The sequence below is a fragment of the Crocuta crocuta genome, unplaced genomic scaffold (genome assembly GCF_008692635.1).
Source record: "Crocuta crocuta isolate KB4526 unplaced genomic scaffold, BGI_CrCroc_1.0 scaffold277, whole genome shotgun sequence".
Taxonomy (NCBI): Eukaryota; Metazoa; Chordata; class Mammalia; order Carnivora; family Hyaenidae; genus Crocuta; species Crocuta crocuta.
This window is the reverse complement of record NW_027531912.1, coordinates 652,353-676,193: the sequence shown is the minus strand read 5'-3', so window position 1 is coordinate 676,193 and position 23,841 is coordinate 652,353. Positions and strand designations below refer to the sequence as shown.

Below are 23,841 nucleotides of genomic sequence, written 5' to 3'. Positions count from 1 at the left end.
TTTATTCCAGTGTGGTATGTAGTACCAGATTACTTGTTGGTTGAGTGTGTCTTTTACCACACTAAGATCTTAATCGGTTGTTCAATTAAGGCTCTGATACCTATGTGTTCACCTGTAGCCCAGGTAATTCTAAAATGCCCACTAAGCTTCAAGTGTCCTCAAAATCCATCACAAAGTGGAAGGAGTAGAGGGAGGAACTTCCAGCTTCTATTCTGCCCCACGGTGAAAGATTCAGCCTCGTCAGCTGCTCCTATCTTGTTGCATCTTCAGGTATTGATGTAGAGAAAAGTTAGACTGAGAGCTCCCATCCAGGGGGTTCAGCCACGTTCTGATACAGCCCTTTATGCCGTCATAAGAGGCAGGAAGACACTATAATAAAACAGTTAAGAGCCCATTCTTTGAAATCAGGCATTCCTGGGATCACATCATACCTTGAGGACTTACTTACAAAGTGCTTTGGGGTCTTAGTACTCTACCTCTCAGAAACTCCGACTTCTCATCTGCAAAATGGGGATGGTAACAATAATGCCTACCTCATAGAATCGTCATCAAGATTAAATTTTAAACAATATATAAAAAACAGCATAACGCCTTGTAAAAATTTAATGAGCAGGTGTTTGCACTTTTTAAAACACCACTTTTTGTTATGATTGACATACAAAAAGCTATACATATTTAATGTATATAACTCGAGTTTTGGAGATAAGTATTCACCCATAAAACTGTCACCAAAATCTCTACCATAACATGTCCATCAAGGTGCTTTCATCCTTGTCATGACTTCTACTCTTGATGAACTCACTTTGTCTGCCAGGCCCAGCTCTCCAGGTCATGTCAAATGGTTTTGTAAAATACAAATTGGTACCATATTACTCTCAAGTTCTTTGGTAATAATATTTTAACACAGGTGATCTGGCTTTGAAAGATGTTCAGAGAGTTGAAAATTCTTCATTGCTGGGCTTAGTGGTAGTAGTGACTTCTCTGTCAAGAAAGGACAGAATTGCAGGCCTGCCTGAGGGATGATCCCCATGCTGGTATCATCCAGGCTAGAAAGGATGGCTCTAGCAGGTTAGAGAGAACACTGAAGAGATTCAAGTACCTAGTTTCCAGGCAAAAGCAAGAAACCCCCCCAGCCCACTTCACCTGGGGTAAACCAGTCCCCAAACTCAGATTTCTAGAATTTCATTGCAGTAGAGAAGCTTTCATCAACCACATTGGATGCCAAAAGAACAGCTTTTTAAAAAAACATGTTATTTTAATAAAAATAAAACTATTGCTGGTACTTCGGATTGCAGCAAAATATTATGGAAACCTGTGACTCTAAGTAACGAAGGGATTATCACATCTACTACATTCTAGAATGCCTGAGCAATAACGTTGAATACACAGTAAAGGGGAATTCTAGCCTGAATCATTGCCATAATCACAGCAGAGCAATACTATGATATTGTCACGCCTGTATTTTTACCCTCTTCTTGAAAATAATGATAATTAAGATTTTTATGTAATTGTCTCATGGTTTTCAAAGCATTCTACAGGCTTTTATTGCACATTTTTTATATGTTTGTTTATATTTGAGAGAGCGCACACAAACGGGGGAGGGGCAGAGAGGAAGACAGGATCGAAAGCGGCTGTGTGCTGACAGCAGACAGCCCAAGTGCAGCTCAGATTCAGGAACCTTGACACAGTCTGAGCGGAAGTCAGATGCCTTAACCAACTGAGCCACGAGGCGCCCCTACACATTTTTAAACCAGCACATTTACTTTCCAAAAATATGAAAATTACCAGTGATTTGCATGTCCTAAGAATTACATGAACCACAATAGGCGGAGCTGTCCAAAAACTTACACGTGTGCTCCACTGCCCATTCCTTAAAATATTGAGTAGGTCCTATGTGTCAGGCATAGGAACTTCTTTGACGATTAGTAGAATTCATCAGTGCAGCTGGGTGATTCTGGGCTGCTTTTCTTTGTTGGGTGGTTTTTGATTACTAAATCAATATCTGTTCAGTTTTGCTATTTCTTCCTAAGCAAGTGGTGGTAGTTAGAGTGTTCTAGGAGTTTCTCCATTTTATCTAGATTATCTAATTTATTGATGTACAATTGTTTGCAGATTCTTCATAATCCTTAATTTCTATGTCAATAATAACGTCCCCACTTAGATTTCTGATTTTAGTAATTTAAGCCCCTCTTTTTTCTTTGTCTGACATTTTGTCAGTTTTGCTGATCTTTTCAAAAACCAACTTTTGGTTTCATTAATTCTCTTTTTCTATTCACCATTTCATATACCTCTGCTCTGATCATTATTATTTCCTTCTGCTAGGTCTTGGGTTTAATTTGTTCTTTTTTTTTTTTTTCCTAGTTATTTACGGTGTAATTTCAGTTGTTAGCTTGGGATCTTCCTGCTTTTTCCATATAGGCATTTACAGCGATAAATTTCCTCTGAACACTTTCACTGCCTCCGGTGAGTTTTAGTATGATACGTTTTTGTTTTAATTCATCTCAAAGTATTTTCGAATTACCCTTGTGATTTCCTCTTTGACCCATAAGTTAAGTGTGTTTTGTTTGATTTCCACATATTTGCTACTTTTCCAATTTTTTTCTATTACTAATTTCTAGCTTCATTCCTTTGAAGTCAGAGAAAGGACTTTGTATGATTTTAGTGCTTTAAATTTACAGAAAATTGCTTTGTGACATTACAAATGGTCTATCCTAGTTTTGTGTTTGTTTAAAAGAATATTGTGCAATTATTGTATGAAGTATTCTATATTTGTCTTTTAGATCTTACTGGTTTATAGTGTCTCTTTCTTTTTTTTTTTACATTTATTTATTTTTGAGAGACAGAGGACAAATGGGGCAGGGGCAGAGAGACAAGGAAGCACAGAATCTGAAGCCTACTCCAGGCTCTGAGTTGTCAGCAGAGAGCCCGGCCCAGGGCTTGAACTCACATATCGTGAGATCATGACCTGAGCCGAAGTCAGATGCTCAACCGACTGAGCCACCTAGGCGCCCCATGTAGTGTCTATTTCTTCATTAATCTTCTTTCTAGTTATATCAGATGTTGAAATTGGGTATTGAAGTCTTCAACTGTTATTGTAGAACTATCTTATTTTCCCCTTCAATTCTGTCAATGTTTGCTTCGATATTTTGGGGTTCTGTTGTTAGATGTGTATATATTTATAAATGTTCTACCTTTTTAATGTATTGACTCATTAATAATATATTATGTCCTTCTATGTTTCTTGTAACAATTTTTTAATGTTTATTTATATTTGAGGTGGGGGAGGGACAGAGAGCGACTGAGACAGAATCTGAAGCAGGCTCCAGGCTCTGAGCTATCAGCACAGAGCCCAATGCACGGATTAAACTCCCAAGTCATGAAATCACGACCTGAGACAAAGTCATATGCTTAACCAACTGAGCCACCCAGTCTTCCCTCTTATAACAATTTTTGACTTCTATGTATTTTGTCTGATATTAGTATATAGCCTCTTCTGCTCTCTTTTGGTTACTATTTGCATGGAATCTTTTTTCCATCATTTTTATTTCAACCTATTAGTGTCTTTGGATCTAAAGTGAATTTCTTGGGGTACCTGGCATTTCAGTTAAGCGTCTGACTTGGGCTCAGGTCATGATCACAAGAATTGTGGGTTCGAGCCCCAAGCTGGGCTCTGTGCTGACAGCTTGACAGCTCAGAGCCTGGAACCTGCTTCAGATTCTGTTTCTCCCTCTCTGCCTCTTCCCCACTCACACTCTCTCTCCTTCTCTCTCTCACACAAAAATAAACATTTAAAAAAACAAGGTGAATTTCTTCTAGACAAAATATGGATGGATCATGGTGGTTTTGGGTTTCTGGTTTTTTTAATGCATTCTGCCAATCTCTTATTTGGAGAGTGGAAGCAGTTACCGCTAATGATGAACATCTGCCATTTGCTATTATGTCTTCTTGTTTTGTTCCTCAGTTTCTCCATTACTGTCTTCTTTTGTGTTTAGTTGATTTTTTTTTGAATAAACCATTTTTATTTCCTTTCCATTAACTTTTATATATTAAAAAAAAATTTGTTTTGTTATCACCTTTACGATTACAATTAGCATCTTAAACTTAAAACAGCCAGGTTTGGGTGCCTGGGTGGCTCACTTGGTCAAGTCTCTGACTTTTGATTTTGCCTCAGGTCACAGTCCCTGGGTTCTGGGATCAAGCCCTGTGTCAGACTCCACACTGAGCATGGAGCTGGCTTAGGATTCTCTCTCTTTCTCCCTCTACCCTTCTCCCCCACTAGCGTGCTCTCTCTCCCCAAAATTAAAAAGACAGCAAAAAGATAGCCTGGTTTGAATTAAAACCAACTTGGGTTCAATAGTATATAGAAACTGTGCTCCTATATATCTCCATCCCTCCCCCTTTTCTCTGTATTATTGTTGCAAATTACATCTTTATACATTGTGAGCCCATTAACATGGCTTTATAATTATTGTTTTATGTATTGTCATGAAGGAAAAAAGAGGAGTTACAATCAAAAAGTACAATACTATTGGCTTTATTAACTAAAATATATAAAAATAAAAGATGCAAAAAAAACCACCCTCAATACTTTGGGCTTTTATTTTTACCTATGTACTTTTACCAGTGTTCTTTATTTATTTGGCTTCAATTTACTGTCTAGTGTTATTTAATTTCAAAGTTAAAGACTCCCTTTAACATTTCTAGTAGAGCAGACCAGCTAGTAATGAACTCCTTTAGCTTTTATTTATCTGAAAATATCTTAATTTTTCCTTCACCTTTTTGGATGATAGTTTGATGGGTATAAATTTCTTGGTTTCCAGTTTTTTTTTTCTTTCAGTTCTTCAATTATGTTATCCCACAGCCTTCCAGCCTCCATTGTTTCTGCAGAGAAATTGGCTATTGATCTTCTTGATAATTCCTTCTATGGGACGAATTGCTCTTGTCTTTGTTTTTAAGAAATTTCATTATAATGTGTCTTGGTTTGCTCTCTTTGAGTTTTCCTACCTAGAGCTCCTTTGATGTGTTGTTGCTTCCTATCTTTTATCAAATTTGGGAGTTGGTGACCATTTCTTCAGATTTTTGCCCTTTTCTCTCTTTCATCTCTTTCTAGGTCTCCCATCTTTTATATGTTGGTATTCTTGATGTCCTACTGATCCCTTAGGCTCTGTTCATTTTTCTTCATTCTCTTTTCCTTATGTTCCTGAAACTTGATCATTTCAAGTTCTTTCTTTCTTTTGATCATTTCTTGATCATTTCATTCTTTCTTCTGTTTCCTCAAATCTGTGGGTGATCACCTCTAGCAAATTTTCTATTTCAGTTATTATACTTCCCAACTCCCAAAATTTCTATTCAGTTTTTTATCATTTTTTGTCTTTTTATTGATATTCTCTTTTGAGATATTGTTATTCTGGTTTCCTTTAGTTCTTTGTTCATGTTTTCCTTTACTTCTTTCAGCATATTTAAGATAGTTAATGTGTTTATATAATAAATCCTATGTTTATTTTTCCTCATGCACAGCTTCTGTTCATTTTTTCCAAAGAATAATAATAATAAAACCTTCCTTTCATGTTCCTTGGCATGTCTCATAACTTTGTTGAAACCTAAACATTTTGAGTACTGTAATGTGGCAACTCTAGATATCAGACTCTCTCTCCTCCCCAGGATTTCCTGTTGTTGGCTTGCTGTGGGTTGTAGTTGTTAGTGACTTTTAAAAACTATTTTTGTAGAGGCACCTGGCTGTCTCAGTCAGTAGAGCATGCAACTGTTAACCTCAGGGTTGTGAGTTCAAGTTTCATGTTGGTCTGGGCGTGGAACCTATTTAAAAATTTTTTATAAAGACTGTGTTCTTTGTCCTCTGTGATCTCTGAACTCTTAGACCTTTAGCTTAATGCTCAGCTAATGGTTTAAGATTTTCTTTTTTTTTTTAAATGTTTTATTTATTTTTTTTTTAGGAGAGAGAGAGACAGCGTGAGCAGGGGAGGGTCAGAGAGAGAGGGAGTCACAGACTGAAACAGGCTCCAGGCTCTAAACTGGCAGTCAGCACAGAGCCCGACGCGGGGCTCGAACCCACGAAACGTGACATCATGACCCAAGCGAAAGTCGGACGCTTAACCGACTAAGCCACCCAGGCGCCCGGTTTAAGATTTTCTTAAATGCCTGGAGTTAAAAAAAAAAAAAGAAAGAAAAAGAAGAAGAAGAAGGAAAGAAAAAGAAGGAAAGTTAAAAAAAAATACTCTTCAGGTCTTTGCAAATTGGCTCTGTGGTGGGGCATTCCTTCTAATATTTAGGCAGGATCTTTATAACTCTGCCTTAGCCTCCAGTTCCTGCTTGTGCTGAACCTTGATAAGGAGAGTTTCATCTTACAATGTTTGTAGGCCTTACTCCTGGGCGCCCAGGGAAGCCACACTTTATTTTTCACCAAGGTCAGAATGACTTAACCAAACTTCAAAGCAGGGGCTCTATTTCTGCCGAGAGCACACACAGTACATCTGCTTCCTTAGCAAATAATCTGAAAGAAACATTTCAGGGGCACCTGGGTGGCTCAGTCGGTTGAACATCCGACTTCATCTCAGGTTATGATCTCATGGTTTGTGGGTTCAAGCCCCGTGTTGGGCTTTGTGCTGACAGCTCACAGCTTGGCACCTACTTCAGATTCTCCTTCTCTCTCTGCCCCTCCCCCGCTCACACTCTATCTCTGTCCCTGAAAAATAAATACATGTAAAAAAGATTTTTTTAATAAAAAATAAAAGAAACATTTCACACTGTAAAAAGTTCCCTACATTCTGTTTCCATACCTCCAGAAATCTGCAACCTGCACATGCCAAACCCGTAAGAGAAAGTCTGTAATTTTCTGGAAATGTCCTTCCTCATGAGAATTTGTAACTCTTGGTGAAACAAAAAACATATATAACCCTGTATTAAATACTCCTTCTCAAGAGCACTCTCTTCTTTGTGAAGATTGTGTATCCAGGACAGCTGTCCTCACTTGAGCTCAAATAAAACCCTCTTCCCTTTTTTTTCCCCAGAAATTCTAAAAGGTTTGTCTGTTCTGTGTCTGATGCTGGATGGTGGAGCGCAATGGTCAAGAAAGAATTCTTAAGATGTTTTATGGTGCAGGAGTGTCTGGGTGCTCAGTCGGTTGAGCATTTGACTCCTGATATCAGCTCAGGTCACGATCCCAGCATCCTGGGATCAAGCCCTGCATGCTCAGCATGAAGCCTGCATAAGATTCTCTCTCTCTCCTTCTGCCCCTCTCCCCCAATAGTGTGCTTTCTCTCTCTCTAATGATAATAATAAAGCTCTTTTACAGTGCCAAAAGGTGTTTTTATTCTAGCATGGGAACAGAAACTGGACAGAAAGAAAAAGAAAATTGTGACCTCACTATCATGATGGAGATCTTGCTGCCCACAGTTTCTGTCCCCGTGCTATAATAGATGCATCAGTTTACACAGCTTTTTCAAAGCCCTTATTCCTCTAGGAAATCTCATTCCTGGCCGTTCCTCTCATGCTTTTCCTTCAGCCCATCTGTCCTTTGTCCTAACTGTTTTTTGGGTTTTGTTGTCTGTCCCATGTGGCAGGGGATTGTTCACTTGCCTTTCAGTGTTTTTGAGGTACGTGCCGGAAGTATCTAATTATCTGGCTTGAGAAAGTTTGAGTTGGGGAAACAAAGGCAAGCCCATTGTCCCAGTCCTTCAGGGAACCCCCAGACAGGTCAAAACAGACAGACATACTTCCTTAGGACAAAGTCTGCCCTGCTCCCTCCAGAACCAGATTACCTACACCGGGAACGAGACGTGGAACCAGTTAAAACATATAAAGACCTCCTACCTTGTTTCAGAGGCCTTTCTCCTGGTTACACGTACCCGCTTGTTTGCTGTAAACTTTTGACTATCTTCTGGGTTATGATAAGGTGGTTTCTGAGGTTTCGCCTGGTTTCTAAGAATGTTTTTGGGGAGGGATGGACCCTGGGACTCCCTACTATACCAGTTTTGCTTAATGTCCCCTAAGCTGATTCCTTTACCCCCCTGTAAGGTAATGATGAGGGGGGGCGCCGGGGGGCTCAGTCGGTTAAGCATCTAACTCTCGGCTTTGGCTCAGGTGCTGATCTCAGTTTGTGAGATCCAGCCTCTGGGGCTCCGTGCTGACAGCACGAGTTTTCATTTAACTCGGTATCTGGTGAAATGTATTGTTTTCCTATTAGTTACCCCCACGCGGTAAATCTGAGCCCCCACCTGTGGAAGGGCGGATATAGACCACCACCACGAACTTCCAACCCGGGAAGTCCTCAGCTAAGTTCATTATCGTACCTTTTGCTCCTCGAATCTCAAATCCTCCCGGAATTTCCCTCTTTCCCGCCCCTAGAATTACTCTCACTTCTCAGTCAAATGGCAGCACCGTCCACCCACTTCTGCCAAACCCACTCTGCCTTCATTGGCCAAATCCGGACCCAAAAATGAAACTGAAAAAATGAGGAACCCTCAGTCTGACCCAGGAAGAGACACCCTACCGAGCCCAACGCCTAATTCCCAGGGCACAGACGCCCCGTCGTCCGGCTGGGAGCCCCGGGCGCTCGGGGGCGCGGCCTCGGGAGGCCGNGCCGGAGCCCGGAGCCCGGAGCCCGGATTCCGGAAGCAGCGGGGCCGGAGCGCCGGTAGCCGGGCCGCGGGGACGCCAGGAGCGGGGAGCGTCCAGAGAGGGCCGGATTCCTGGCAGGTGCGTTGGCGCCCCTGGGTGGCCGCCCCCGGCCCGGCCCGCCCCCTCCGCGTGGGCCTGTAGTCGCGGCCTGGAGGTGGTCGCGGCGACCCCCTGCCCGGGCGGCCGGCTGAGCTCTGCGCCGCGGTGACCGTGGTCGCGGAGCGGTGCCCCGGCCCTGGCTCCTGCAGCGCCCTCGGGTGTTGGGGGGTCCTCGTGTGAGCCGCCGGCCAGGTGACGGGACACAGGTGGCACCGCCGCCGGGAGCCGGCCCTCGGGTTGTGGGGTCTGGACGCGTCCCAGGCTCGGGGGAAGTGCAGACAGCCTGTGTTTCTTCTTCCAAGTTAGGTGTCAAGGGAAACTTTTCCAAAAAATACAGTATTTTGGTGAATAAGCAGGGAATGTAATCCGACGTCATAATTAGGAACACCGTGATAGAAATACTTAATGTGCATGTTGAAGATCAAAGTTGAAAACTTGGAAATCTGTTAAGTACTTCCTGCAGGGAATGCCGAATGACTCATCTAGAGGACGGAGTCGGTAAATGCCAGCTTCTAGAATAACAAGGCTTTGCTGAATGTTCACACTTTCGATTCTGGAGTGCAAAATAACAATAAACATTAAAATATTGAAAGGGCAGTAGTATGATAAAGGAGAAATTCACTTTCAATATGTGCGTGTTTTTTTAGGTACATTTGACTTGATCCTTTATTCAGTGAACATTTATTATGTTCTGTCTTTGTGCTTAGAGGTATAATATGCTGTGGGAGGAGGAGCAGTACCGAAGTAGGTGGTCTTCACTTTTTAAGGGTTTATAAGTTCCACTAGGGAGGTGCGGTAGTGATGCAATGTGGGTCCAAATATGCAAATAATGAGAAATAGAAGGCTTTCTCTCCTTTCATATAATCCTAGGCTTTAATTGATGCATGAAAGACTTTTTACTAAGCAAGCATTTATTGAATCCCTACTGTGTACCAAAAGTAAGCTGGACTCCAGGACACAGCCCCTCAAGTAGGATTGACCCTCCTAGAGAAATTGATAATGTTATTGTAATGTTAACTGATAATGTTAAGAGTGGAGAACAGGCGATGATTATAGAGAGATGTGTGATGAAAGCTGCCAGGCTGTAGGGTTGTTGAGAGGGCCAGAGCAGGGCAGCAAATCAGAGGGAAAAGGGTTCCAGAAAGAGTCTCTGGATCGGGGGATGCTGAGGCCGGCAAAGAGGAAGAAATACCAGTTGTAAAGACACGGAACTGCAAGGCAGGAAGTCTCTTGCTCCCAGCTGCACCGTTGGTTTTTGGGTAGAGTTGCTGGAATTGGGGAGGAGTTGCTCAGGGAACTTCTCAGTGGCTGGGGAGGTCTGCTCTAGTCCTGGGTCACTAACGCGGGGCCTGATGGATGGAAGACACTCAGAGATCTCACATGGATGTAACAGGCTCTGGTAGAAACATGAATAGACGCTGACTCCCTGCTTTACTGGTGGCACCTGTCTGTTAGGAGCTGTGAGCCAGGAGAGGCCACATGGCTCAGAGACTCCACATACGATCTGTAGGAAGACAGAGATCAAGGCCTGACTTGAGATTTCACAGAACTTAGAGCCTGTTTCTCTACCTCTTATGTGGCCTCAGCTGCTAAGAATGGGCCAGAGTTTGTTTAAAATGTTTGTTTATACTTTGGTTTCACAACATTGTGAATGTACTTAATGCCACTGGACTGTACGCTTAAGAATGGTTAATATGGTAAGGTTTATGTTAGGTACATTTTATACCAAAATAACGGCTTAAAAATATTTATATAATATGTATAAAACATTTTCTTCAAAGTGTATTTTCTAATAACGAATAATTTTCAATAACCAAATATCTGATGACTTGGGGGGAAAGTTAAATTACACATAGCCACTACAAATATTTTCAAAGAATATTTAGTGGTACGGGAAAATTCTGATTAAAAGTGAGATAAAAGAGGGGCACCTGGGTGGCTCAGTCAGCTAAGCGTCAGACTTTGGCTCAGGTCATGATCTTGCAGTTCTAGGATTGAGCTCTGTATCAAGCTCTGTGCTGGCAGCTCAGAGTCTAGAGCCTGCTTCATATTCTCTCTCTCTCTCTCTCAAAAATAAACATCTAAAAACTATTTTTTTTAAAGTTAGATAAAAGAAACTGGATATAAAATTCAGTAAATAATACAAGTAACATTTTTATAAAAATAATTTACAAAATATATTGATACAGGAAAGAATAATATCAAAGATATTGAAAGAAATATCAAAATATCAACAGTGGAGTTTTTTCCCGATAGAGAGATCATAGGTACTTTTTAAAAACAACTTACAGAGATATAAATTATATACCATTAAATTCACCCATATTAATTGCATGATTCAAAGATTTTTAATAAACTTGCCAAGTTGTGCATCAATCATCACCATGATCTACCTTCAAAAATATTACCATCACTGTATGTGCTCTTTATTTTTCTTTATACTGGTTAACCTACTTTGGGGGAGAAGTTATTTCTAGAAAGACAGATTCGTAGTAATTTCCTAGGAAATTTAAGCAAAACTGAAAAGTAATACGATTTAAGCTAAATATAAACTAACAAAAATAAAAATTATTTGAACTCTGACTCAGTATTGTTTAGGGTTTTAGATCTGTTCTCTAAGACAGTCATGGGAGTTGCAAACAAAGATTTACATGTAGGGATGTACATTTTAGCTTCGGTTTTGATGCCAAAAATTAGACTAATTTACTTGCCCAGCAATGTAGAAATAGTTCATTTATGATACATATCTCAGCCTCTGTTTAAAAATGTTTTCCACGAATGTTTAATGATCTAATGCTAATGACAAAATGCTGACATAATGCAAGATAAATATTGTGAATATGATGTGATTTCAATTTTGATAATAAAATAGTCAATTACAGTACATACACGTAGAAAAAAAAAACCTGGAAGAAAAAACAAAAGAAATTGTTAACATGACCTCTAGGTTTTTGAAATTATTTAGCTGTTACGCAGTTCTGAATTTTCCACACTTTCTAAGATAAGCATGAGTGACTTTTCTATTAGAAAACCTATTTTTAAAGGCCAGGTCAGAGGACTTGGAAGACAGATCTGGAGAGGTGGGCAGCCATGCCCATTCAGCCTTCCTTGTCCAGCAGTGCAGGGTACATTAGGTAGAGACTGTTCTGAAAAAAATTTTTTTAATGTTTATTTATTTATTTCTGAGAGAGAAATTCTTCTATAGTCTTAAACCACACATCTGATCTCTAACTAAAATCTATACATTTTCATTTAGCTATATATTATGAACCTGTAACAAAGTATTTTGGGGTGTCATAATATCAGACATAAAAACTAGAAATGATTCTAAAACCAACAGACTTATTGCAAGTTTGACCATTGTCCAACTTTTGTGGTTAAATGTCTTTTTAAAATGCCCAGCTTCCCACAGTTTGCATGTGGAACAATTCTAAATTCGCTGTCAATTGTATTCATTGAGAAGAGAATCCTTTAAAACTATGACTTGAAACTTGTTTTTTCCTACAGGATGACTGTGGGGATCTTTGCAAATTGTATCTTCTGTTTGAAAGTCAAGCACTTACCTCGTCAACAGAAGAAAAAGCTACAGAATGACATTAAGGAGAATGGTGGAAAATTTTCCTTTTTATTAAATCCTCAGGTATTTGCAAATTTTGTAGGAACTGTGTTGATAAACACTGTGCATTAAGCAGGGCAGGTCGAGGTGCCAGGCCGGCTCAGCGGGGAGCTCATGCCACTCCTGACTCAGGGTCTTGAGTTCAAGCCCCACCTTGGGCATAGAGCTTACCTTTAAAAAATAATAAGATTAATAAATTTTTTAAAAAGGGAGGGCGGGTCGTGGTTAGAAGAGTAAACAGGGAAAATTGGCAGCAGGAGAAAGTCAGCGAAAGCGGCTGAAATTGTGACATCACCAACAGGGAAGTGGACTTCCTTCCACAGGAAGAGGGTCGTCCCATCTTCTGTCCACGCTGTGAGCTGTAGGGAAATCCCACACGCCCTATGACTCTGAGGTTATTAGAGTACAGCCAAAGATAATGAATAGAAATAACTTCAGACCAGCCAAATCTGTTCTCGAAGGAGAAAAGTTTTGCTGTACAGCATTTTGCAAAACGCACTCTCTCTAGGGGCGCCAGTGTGGCTCAGTTGGTTAAGTGCCTGCCTCTTGCCTGCCTCCTAGGAGTCTCTCTCTCTCTTGCTCTCTCTGCACCCCTCCCCCATGTGAGTGATTTTTCTTTCTCTCTTAAAATAAATAAACATGAAACAAAAGAGCTCTCTGTGTAATCACTCACCAGTCTGTTAACCCTGGGGTTGTGACCTATAGGGGACAGAGAGGAGAACACGCATTGCAAACTGATCTTTGTGATACAGCTTGTACTGCTTGTCTTGTTTATTTAAAAGCTGAAGGAAGCTTCCCTCTCTAGAAATGAATTGTGGGCCTGACAGTTTAAATATAGAATTTTGACAGCTGGGTGAAATCTTAAAAGTAATTAAGGCTAACCTCGTCTTCTTTAAACACTTCATCATAATAAAATTAAAGTCTGAAGTCATTGGGTCCCAGGCCTCCAAATGCCGGGCTTGCCCCTGTCTGTTGCCCCTCCGTCTGTCGCTGAACTGATGGGTGACCCAGCCTGCCCCTTCCTGGACCAGACCCCCAGGGCTCGCTGACAGTGAGTCTGGTTTTCCTGTGAAGTATGTTCAACTCCAGTGGGATGCTAGGTGCTTTCTGGCATTTCAGTCATGTGCGTGTGGGAATCAGACATGGAATGTCTCCGTTTACCTCCAGTTGAAGCAGAATCGCATATACTTCCCTGTATACAGCTTCCCTCGCCTGCCTGTCCCACCATTTCTGTGGACGGATGGATAATTCGTGACTGTTACACCTCAGTTTGTCTTCTGGGTAAAGGGTAAAGAATACCAACATAGTCTCTCATTTTCAGAATTTCCCACATACTTTGAGTGGCACCTTTTTGGAAGTTATGTTGCCAATGTATATACATTTTTGAAACGTGCTTACCAGGTATTATATAACAAAGGAGACCGCTGGGTTTGTGTTGTTGAGGAATGAGCTCCAAGATAAGTTGCCAAGTGGGAAAGCAGGTTCAGAATAGCACGTTTAGTGTGCTCCCGTTTGTGGCCAACCACAGACAGGGCTGTGCTTATATGTGTGTTGCCTCTGCGTGGAATAGCTCTGGAAGGGCACTCAAGAAACAAGTTACAGCAGGTGCCACTGGGGAGGGGAACTGGGAACAATGGTGGGGAATATGTTAATTAATTATTATTATACTTTTTAGATTTTATACAATGTGCATATTCTAAAATATTTATTCTTTATTCTAAAATAAATTAATAAAATTACAACTTAAGTGGGCACCTGGGTGGCTCAGTTGGTTGAGCGTCCACCTCTTGCTTTTGGCTCAGGTCATCCAGGGTCATGGGATCAAGCCTAGGGTCATGGGATCATGCTCCGCATGGAGCTTGCTTGCGATTCTCTCTCTCTTCCCCTCTTCCCCGCTCGTACTTTCTCTCTAAAATAATTTTTTAAGTTTAAAAAAATAAATAATATTACAACTTAACAAATTAAATAATGAGTAACATTTGAATCTGCCATTCCACTCTTAAGAAAATAATTAAAGGAGTATACAAGAAGATATTCAGCACAGCATTGTTTAGAGGAGTGAAATTTTGGAAATAACCGTTAGGGTTGGTTAATCACTTATGGCACGTCCATATCCATACTCTTTTATTTTTTATATTTTCAAAATTTTTATTAGTACTTTTTTTTTTAATTGTAGACAGAGAGTGAGAGGAGACTGGGGAGGGGACAGAGAGAGAGTCTTAGGCAGGCTCAATGCTCAGCAGAGAGTCCAGTGCAGGGCTCGATCCCGTAACCCTGGTATCAGGACCTGAGCCAAAATCAAGAATGGAATCCTCACTCAGACAGACACTCAGACTCAGACAGACACTCAGACACCCCATATCCATACCCTTTAAAAACTATCAGGGGGGCGCCTGGGTGGCTCAGTCGGTTAAGCGTCCAACTTCAGCTCAGGTCATGATCTCACGGTTCATGGGTTCGAGTCCCGCGTCAGGCTCTGTGCTGACAGCTAGCTCAGAGCCTGGAACCTGTCTTCAGATTCTGTGTCTCCTCTCTCTGACCCTGTCCTGTTCACACACTCTCTCTCTCTCTCTCTCTCTCTGAAAAATAAAAATAAAACATTAAAATATTTTTTTTTAAAAATTAAAAACTGTCAGGGCAACTGGGTGGCTCAGTTGGTTAAGTGTCCAACTTTGGCTCAGGTCATGATCTCACGGCTCATGAGTTCAAGCCCTGCGTCAGGCTCTGCGATGACAGCTCAGAGTCTAGAGCCTGCTTTGGATTCTGTTTCCATCTCTCTCTGCCTCTCCCCTGCTCACTCTCTGTCTCTCTCTGTCTTTCAAATATAAATAAAACATTAAAAATTTTTCAAACAAACCTGTTGATTTTGGGGGCACCTGGGTGGCTCGGTTAAGTGTCCAAGTTTGGCTCAAGTACTGATCACCTGGTTCATGAGTTTGAGCCCTGCATGCACTGTCAGCACATGCTTTGGATCCTCTGTCTCCCTCTCTCTCTGCCCCTCCCCTGCTTGCACACTCTTTCAAAAATAAACATTAAAAAAACTTGATTTTTTTAACTTTTATGTAATTAAAAATTATATTATTTGTAAGGGTTTTAGAAAGCTGAGAATGATTATTACAAATTTAAGACTCGTTGAGGGTGAAAATTACAGATACAAGGAATATATTTAGATATTGTTTTTACAAGTGTATAATGAATTGGTTCTTTTTTTTTTTTCTAAGTGCACGCATGTAATCTTAGATAATGCTGATGTTCTGAGCCAGTATCAACTGAACTCTATCCAAAAGAACCATGTCCATATAACAAACCCAGATTTTATATGGGAATCTATCAAAGAAAGGAGACTCTTGGATGTAATGAATTATGATCCTAGTAAGTCACTGGGCATCACACCACCTCCTTGTCAAAAGGCAAGCAGTTCTGGTAAGTATTTTATATCAAGCACTCAATAATATATTATAGGTGCTATAGTAAACATTTTGGTTTGTCAAAGATAGTATAGTCAGGGGTGCCTGGGTGGCTCAGTCGGTTAAGTGTCCGACTTTGGCTCAGGTCATGATCTCACGGTTCCTGAGTTCAAGCCCCATGTCAAGCTCTGTGCTGACAGCTCAGAGCCTGGAGCCTGCTTCAGATTCTGTGTCTCCCTCTCTCTCTGATCCTCCCCTGCTCACACTGTGTCTCTCAGAAATAAATAAAACATGAAAGAAATTTTTTTTAAAAGATAGTATAGTCAAAGGATTGTCCAAAGTATTACAAAAAAGGGACATCTGGGTGTCTTGGTCAGTTAAGCATCAGACTCTTGATTTTGGTTCAGGTCATGATCTCACAGTTCGTGAGATCGAGCCCCGTGTTGGGCTCTGTGCTGACAGAGCAGAGCCTGCTTTGGATTCTTCCTCACTCTCTCTCTGCCCCTCCCCTGCACACGCACATATGTGTGCACTCTCTTTCTCAAAACAAACAAACTTAAAAAAATAAAAATAAAAAAGAGGGGCACCTGGGTGGCTCAGTCGGTTAAGTGTCTGACTTTGGATCAGGACATGATTTCTGGGCCCATGAGTTTGAGCCCCGCTTCAGGCTCTGTGCTGACAGCTTGGAGCCTGGAGCAGGCTTTGGATTCTGTGTCTTCCTCTCTCTCTCTCTACTCTCCCCTGCTCTTTCTCACTCTCTCTGAAAAATTTTTTAATTTGTTTAAAAAAAAGAAATATGACAAAAATAATTAAACTTCTCCTCATCTCAGAAAGTGGACAAATAGTGAAATACAAAAGACTATCTAATAGGATTAGATTCAAAAAAACTATAAAAACACTGATAATCTCAGAAATTTTGATGTATAATTTTATCTTGGAAGAGGAGGAAACTTTGTGTTTAAAAATTATCACCACAACTTAATGACTGGAAATTTTGTGATTAGCATTTTTGCTGAATAAGTTCTTTCCAGAAGATGATCCCTCTAAGGGAAACATACCTCCTTTATAGACCCAGATTTTATTTTGGAATCTGGCCACAAAGCACACCTTTGGACATAGAGGAATACAGGCCTCGTGAAACGTATCAAAAGTCAAGCAGTTGTGATAAATAATAACTTACAGTAAGCACATGATATATGTTAGATACTATATTGCACATATAAATTGTATTTATGAGAATTTTAGAAATCTAAATGGTATTGTGCAGCCTCTTTAGACAACTGATTGTTGAATGACATGCTGCCATCAGACTTTCTTGCTCTCAGAAAATGGTGATAAAGCAAGAAAGGCAGAATAGTAAACTTGTTTTACATTGAAAATGTTTTTCAACATCCAGAATAATACACTCGGATTTGGAATTACTGTAAATACATTGATGCTCTTTGACATCTTGATAGCATAGTTTATTTTATTTTTGAGACAGAGAGCATGCAAGCAGGGCAAAGGAGCAGAGAGAGAGAGAGATTGAAAATCTCGAGCAAGCTCCACACCCCAGCATGGAGCCCAACATGTGGCTCGATCATGAGCTGAGCCAAATTAGAGTTGGATGCTCAATCGACTGAGCCACCCAAGCACCTCTTGATAGCATAATTAAAACTGGAAAGAAATCCTTTTTAAAAAGGAGTTATTCCTGTCTATCATAATGCCATAGACAGTGTTACGGTTGTTTTATAAGGAAAACATGAAGCAAAAATTGCTTTGCTTCACATAGGAACCCTCAAATTTCCCTCCTCTAAACTAGAACTTCCCCAGTTCCTTCATTTGTGACACGATTGCACTGGGGAACCACTCTAATTCCACAGCATATTAGAAATGCATTTCATGTTGGGGCGCCTGGGGAGGCTCAGTCAGTTAAGCGTCAGACTTGGGCTTAGGTCATGATCTCACTGCTTGTGAGTTGGAGCCCCACATTGGGCTCTGTGCTGACAGCTTGGACCTTGGAGCCTGCTTCAGATTCTGTCTCCATCTCTCTGCCCCTCCCTTACTCATGCGCACGCTCTCTCTCTCTAATATAAAATAAAACATAAAAAGAAAAAAGAAATGCATTTCATGGGGTGCCTGTGTGGCTTAGTTGGTTGAGTGTATCTGACTTTTGAATTTGGCTCAGGTAATGATCCCAGGATTGTGGGATTGAACCCTGCATTGGGCTCTTTGCTGGGCATGGAGCCCACTTGAGATTCTCTCCCATTCTCTCTTTCTCTCTCTTTCTCTGCCTACCCCTCCCCCATTTGCACATGCATACTCTCTCTCTAAAAGAAAGAAAGAAAGAAAGAAAGAAATCCATTTCATAACTATCCTTACCATAATCTTCAGAAGGGAAAAATACTATTTGAAATTGTATATCTATCAATGAGTTTCAAATAATACAGATTACATTAGAATTGTCCTCACATGCCTATTAAAGGAGAATTTATAATGTATTCTATCTTTTATCTTTACCTTCTCATCCCACTTGCACTGTCCTTAGGTCACCAATTTCTATAGCTAATTTAAGGACATCTTTTAAAAAGAGAATAGCATGGTAAATATTACCTGTATTCAAAATTCTTAACAATTCCAGTGCTTATTGTGGATAATTTTAATAAATCTTTGAATAGTAAACAAGTGTTTTGTTTGTTTTCCTCTTACAAGTGACAACAGATGACCAGTCCCTGGACACCTCCACAGAGAAGGAGAACATTGTGGAGCTCACAGAGTAATCTACTTCTGATCATTCAGACTCTCCAGTTTTGTAAACCTCAAACACAATTTTACAATGCTATTAGTACCTCATGCTTCTTGTAGTATTTTGGTTTATCCTCTATAGTTCTAGGCTTTTATTTATTTAAGACTTTTTAATTCAACTAGTAGAGTGATAATTATATCCATCTTAGTATTATACAAGATGGGACATGATAGATTGATTTGAAAAAAGAAAAGTCACTGGAGATGAGATTTGGGCAGTCTGCTCACCCTGCTCCCTTATAGAGAAGCCTTTAGAGTAGAGACAATCCCTGACTCCCTACCTAATGTGTCAAAAAATGGAAATGACAGCCTTCTGCAAATGGACTGTGTGCGGCTACACTTGCATATGGCTTCTCAAGCATACCCGAAACTGTAATGTCAGTAATGTGTCACATTTAGCCTTATTTTATTTGTTAATCGTAGTGTTAAAAGAGAGAACAGATACCAAAAATAAAAGCACAGATTATAAGAAGTCTGACATCTTTTATTTTAAAGGGGTGTTGACTGTAGTGCAGACAGGCTCTGGTGTGAGCCTCAGCGATTGGTTTCTGAGGGTCAGAGCCTGGATGCAGGATTAGCGCTCTCTCCATAGCCTGCCGCTGCTTCAGGACACCCACCTTCCGAGGCAGACACTCAGAATTCTAAAGTTACACACTTTACTCCTGGACAGGAGGAGTCCAGCTCATTCCATAAGACTTTCTAACCATTTTCAGAATATCTAAGGAGGCATTAGGGACATAAAATCTATTTTGTATGGAATTAGGAGACATACCAGAACAATTTACCGGAAAGGCTATTTAGTCTAAAAGTCCAATGTAATGTTACATTTTTCTTATATAAATTTCAGGTCTTCTACAGAGAATGTTGAAATTCCTCATTTTCCACAAGACTTCGAAGTTGCAAAATATAACACCCTGGAAAAAGTAAGAGTCTGATTTGTAGTTGAAAAAACCCTGTCTTCTGATTACTTTTCCTGTTGGATAATTTTCTCATTGTTTTGGAAAATTGTGCATATCCTGAATAAATATTTCTTAATAGATGAGTTGATTTTTAATAATCAAGAAAATTTTGTATTTAAAATTTAATATTTAACTTCTTAGTGTTTTATTATAAAAGTAATACATGGTCACAATAAAATGTGAACAGTTCAAAATATTAATGTGACTATAAAAGTAAAGGACCTCCTCCGTTTATTGATGGTTTCTTGTATTTTAGACTTGAATCTATTTAAGAGTATATTTAAAAAAATTTTTTTTAAATAGTTTATTGTCAAGTTGGTTTCCATATAACACCCAGTGCTCATCCCCACAAGTGCCCTCCTCCGTGCCCATCTCCCCCCTCCCCTCCACACCCATCAGTCCTCAGTTTGTTCTCAGTATTCAAGAGTCTCTCATGGTTTGCCTCCCTCCATCTCCCCCACTATTTTTCCCCTTCTTCTCCCCCATGGTCCTCCGTTAAGTTGCTCCTAATCCTCCTATACGTGCAAACATATGGTATCTGTCCTTCTCTGCCTGACTTATTTCACTCAGCATAACACCCTCAAGTTCCATCCATGTTGCTACACGTGGCCAGATTTCATTATTGATGGTTTCTTGTATTTTAAGAGTAGATTTGAATCTATTTAAGAGTAGATTTTAGGGGCGCCTGGGTGGCTTAGTCGGTTAAGTGTCCGACTTTCGCTTAGGTCATGATCTCGCGGTTCGTGGGTTCGAGCCCCGCGTCGGGCCCTGTGCTGACTGCCAGCTCAGAGCCTGGAGCCTATTTCAGAGTCTGTGTCTCCCTCTCTCTCTGACCCTCCCCTGCTCACGCTGTCTCGCTTTCTCTCCTAGAAATAAATAAAACATTAAAAAAAAAAAGAGTAGATTTTAAAGAGTAGTATTTATATTATGTTGAATTTGCATTACCATTCATTAAAAAGAAAAAGGAAAAATTTTTTCTCCAATATCGTATAAATGAAAATTAACCCTAGCGTTCAAAATGATTCTCTATTTGTATTTTTTAGATATTTTAATGAAATGTAACTTGAAAACAACATTCCTTCTGTGATGAAATATAAAAAGTGGTATAGTTTAAACAAAAACAGATATATCTGTAGTAAAAATACAGGCAGGAGATATACCAAAATATTAATAGTATTATATCTGTGGTGTGATTTCAGGTAATTTTTATTTTTTCTTTATACTTTCTGTATTTTACAAGTTGTTATCTCCACGTATTGTATTGGCTTTATAATAACAGTTTTAAATGGTGCATGCGATGTGTTATTTAACGGAGGCGCGTCTGAGGAACAACCTGTTTTCCAGGTTGAGGCGGAGGGAGATAAGGAAGCGGTGGTGGTAGAACTGCAGTGCTCGCAGGAACCCGGGGACGCCGCCTTTCTGATATCCGCGCGCTTCCTCTTGGCCTCCGGCCTCAAGGTATTGATCTTTACGTTGATTCCTATGTGTTTATCCACCCTTCTTCATAACTAGTTTCCTTAACGTGGGTCAGGGCGCTGGCCAATCTATTAGCCTTTTTCTTCTTACCTGGAAATGGTTTGAAAAGTAGAACCGTGGGGCGCCTGAGTGGTTCAGTCGGTTAAGTGGTCAAGTGTCCGACTTCTGCTCGGGTCACGATCTCACGGTTTGTGGGTTCGAGCCCCGCGTCGGGCTCTGTGCTGACAGCTCAGAGCCTGGAATCTGCATCGGGTTCTGTGTCTCCTTCTCTCTGTGTTCTCTGTCTCTCAAAAATAAATAAATATAAAATAAAAAAGTTTCTTTTTGAAAAGTAGAATGTGTTCTCCGTTGGAATGTAGCAGGGGGAGGAGAGAGGGTGAGAGCAGCACGCTGAGTAGAGCGGCATAGGGTTCTTTCTTGTCAAAAGGGAAATACTCCCTGGGTGCAGGGCATGTGGTTGCCCTGCACCTGTGTTGAAGCGCTTTCGAAACTTTCCTAATGCATACACTGCTAAAAACGACCCCTTCACACCCTTCGCTAAGTACCTGCTGAGCACCGAGTGATCTACCAGAAGCCAAACCCTGCCCCTCAGAGACGACCGCCAGGGAAGATTCATGATTGTAACCCGCTGGGACAGAACTGATACTGAAATGTATCATGAAGTATTGTAGGCTCGCAAATGGCCAGGAAGCCTTTGCAGAGCCTGAGACCCTTGCATTAGGTCACTGCCAAGTCAAGGGCACGGTTCCCACTTGAAACTATTATGAAACAAAAATAAATTCAGAACTAATACCTAAAGTTCAAAGCACATGCTGCCACGCCGTCAGGGTGTCTTCTGTTTAGACAGCCAGGCTTCCAGGCGGGAAGCAGAGTGCCCACAGGGCACACAGACGCTCCCCAGTGGGAGTGGTCCTCACAGCCGTTTACTCGGGCTCCGGATGCTTCCGGCTTTGCCCCCACTGGAGGCGTCAGCTGTGGTGCCAGGAAGGAGACTCCCATCAGGAGGGGCAGGATCTACCTCAGGTAGAAACCGCCGCGCAGTAGCCACTACCCATTGGAACGTGCTAGGTTCCAGATGTCCTGAAGGGAGATGCCCGTTACCGGAGTCACTGCCAGGGAAGCCCAAGGCTCCGGCTTCCCACCCACCGTTTAAGGTTCATTCACTGAACTCCCAATCCTGATGCAACTCATCAACGAGAGGGCACTGTTACCCAAGCCGTTTTGCCTAATATTGCAGCATTCCACCCTTACCAGCTTTCCATGGGGACAGATATAAAAAATTTAATCCAAGTCACATGTGTCCAAGAAGGAGAAAGGGTTTTGGTAACCTTGTACCCAAAACATATGCTGTATTTTGTGGATGATTTAGTTGTGTGGGTAAAAAGTACGGAAACATCAACGTAAAACGATGATAGACCTTGTCGGTCCTCTCCACTGAGGGAGGGAACCGAAGGCTGCGTCGGCCGCCGTGTCCCCTGCTGCTTACTGTCCCCAGAGCCCTTCCTCGGGGCGGGGGAGCCCTTCCTCGGCGCGGGGGAGCCCTTCCTCCGCGCGGGGAGCCCTTCCTCGGCGCGGGGGAGCCCTTCCTCGGGGTGGGGAGCCCTTCCTCGGGGTGGGGAGCCCTTCCTCGGGGTGGGGAGCCCTTCCGCCGTGCGAGGGAGCCCTTCGTCCCTTAGCAAGCGCAGTCTGAGCACAAGCAGAGTGCTCCTCGGTCCGTCTGACAGAAGAGGCTTTTCTAGCTCGCCTGTCTTATAAAAAACCATTTTGATGAAAATCTTTCAAAATTATGTTAAACTCCACCTTCTCAAACGGAGTAACTCGATTATGATACGTTCTTGTGTCTAAGATTCAGAGGCTCTAGTCTCTAAGGCCTGTGGCCACCAGCGCGCACAGCTTAGCGGCGCGCGAGCGGCCTGGCTCCTCCCTGGGGGGTCGGGGGCGTGGCCGACACGCAGCCCCACCCCTGGGCCCTAGCGCCCCGCCCCCTGAGGTTAATGACTTCGGGGTGACGGCTCAGTACCGGAGCAAGGATTTCCGGGAAAAGCAGGAAACCGCCACGTCCGTCCGTCCGTGGGCGGGTTGGAACGAGGGCGGGTTTGCCTGCCCAGGGCCGCCTGGCTCCGCGCCCTCGGGGCCTTGGCGCCCCTGAGCGCCTGCTGCTTCTTGCTGTGGCGCTGCCACCTCACTTCGCCTGTGTGCTCGTCGCTCCCAGCACCTCGCGCCTTCCCTTCCCTTCCCCTGATTGGTTTTCTCGTTTCCAGAACGCTTGAAAGCCACACCGCACAGCTGGTTAGAATAGTACGGAAGAATGTGTGGTCTCTGAACAGACGTTTGCGTGGTTCTCCAGGGAATCACATGCGCCTCTTCTGCCGGTTGGGTCCGCTCAGGCTTTTCTTCCATACTTTCAGGCCTAGACTGTTCTGTGAAGGATTGAGGATTTAAGTAATTGTTTGAAAATAGTTGGTAAACTCTTTGATGGCGAGGATCCTCTCCCCGCTGGTACGTAGGAGGTGTTCAGTAAGTTAGTAAGCCCTGGGGTCCTCACGTTTTGCTCCACACTGCGATTCGCAGACTAGAAGACACTTCTGTGTAAAGAAAACCTCTGCAGACGCAAGTGAGTACTACGAAAATTACATTGAAGACCTGAAGAAACAAGGATTTCTGCTAAGAGAATATTTTACGCCCGAAGCAACCCAGTTGGCATCTGAAAACCTGCAAGCAGTAAGGCTGATTTGTGTGCAATTTCTATGGTTGATTGAATATTTTGAGTCGAAGTGTTTTCTTTATGACAAATACAAACTTGGCAGGAGAGAAGAGTGGGAGTTAAGCGCGGGGCAGCCTGTGGGGAGTGAGTTCCATCCAGGGT

At 41.8% G+C, this 23,841-nt stretch overlaps 1 protein-coding gene across 1 annotated transcript in view; it reads left to right on the top strand.

The window, feature by feature from the left end:
* Positions 1 to 8,607: 8,607 nt before the first annotated feature.
* Positions 8,608 to 23,841, top strand: part of PARP4 (poly(ADP-ribose) polymerase family member 4) — an 82,342-nt gene continuing 67,108 nt past the window's right edge. Inside the window, exons 1-7 of the mRNA XM_077774713.1 lie at positions 8,608 to 8,712; positions 12,241 to 12,373; positions 15,571 to 15,772; positions 18,448 to 18,511; positions 19,388 to 19,463; positions 20,844 to 20,957; positions 23,547 to 23,696. Coding sequence (XP_077630839.1) covers positions 12,242 to 12,373; positions 15,571 to 15,772; positions 18,448 to 18,511; positions 19,388 to 19,463; positions 20,844 to 20,957; positions 23,547 to 23,696 — 738 coding nt within the window. The 5' untranslated portion in view covers positions 8,608 to 8,712; position 12,241. The remainder of the gene's footprint in view (positions 8,713 to 12,240; positions 12,374 to 15,570; positions 15,773 to 18,447; positions 18,512 to 19,387; positions 19,464 to 20,843; positions 20,958 to 23,546; positions 23,697 to 23,841) is intronic.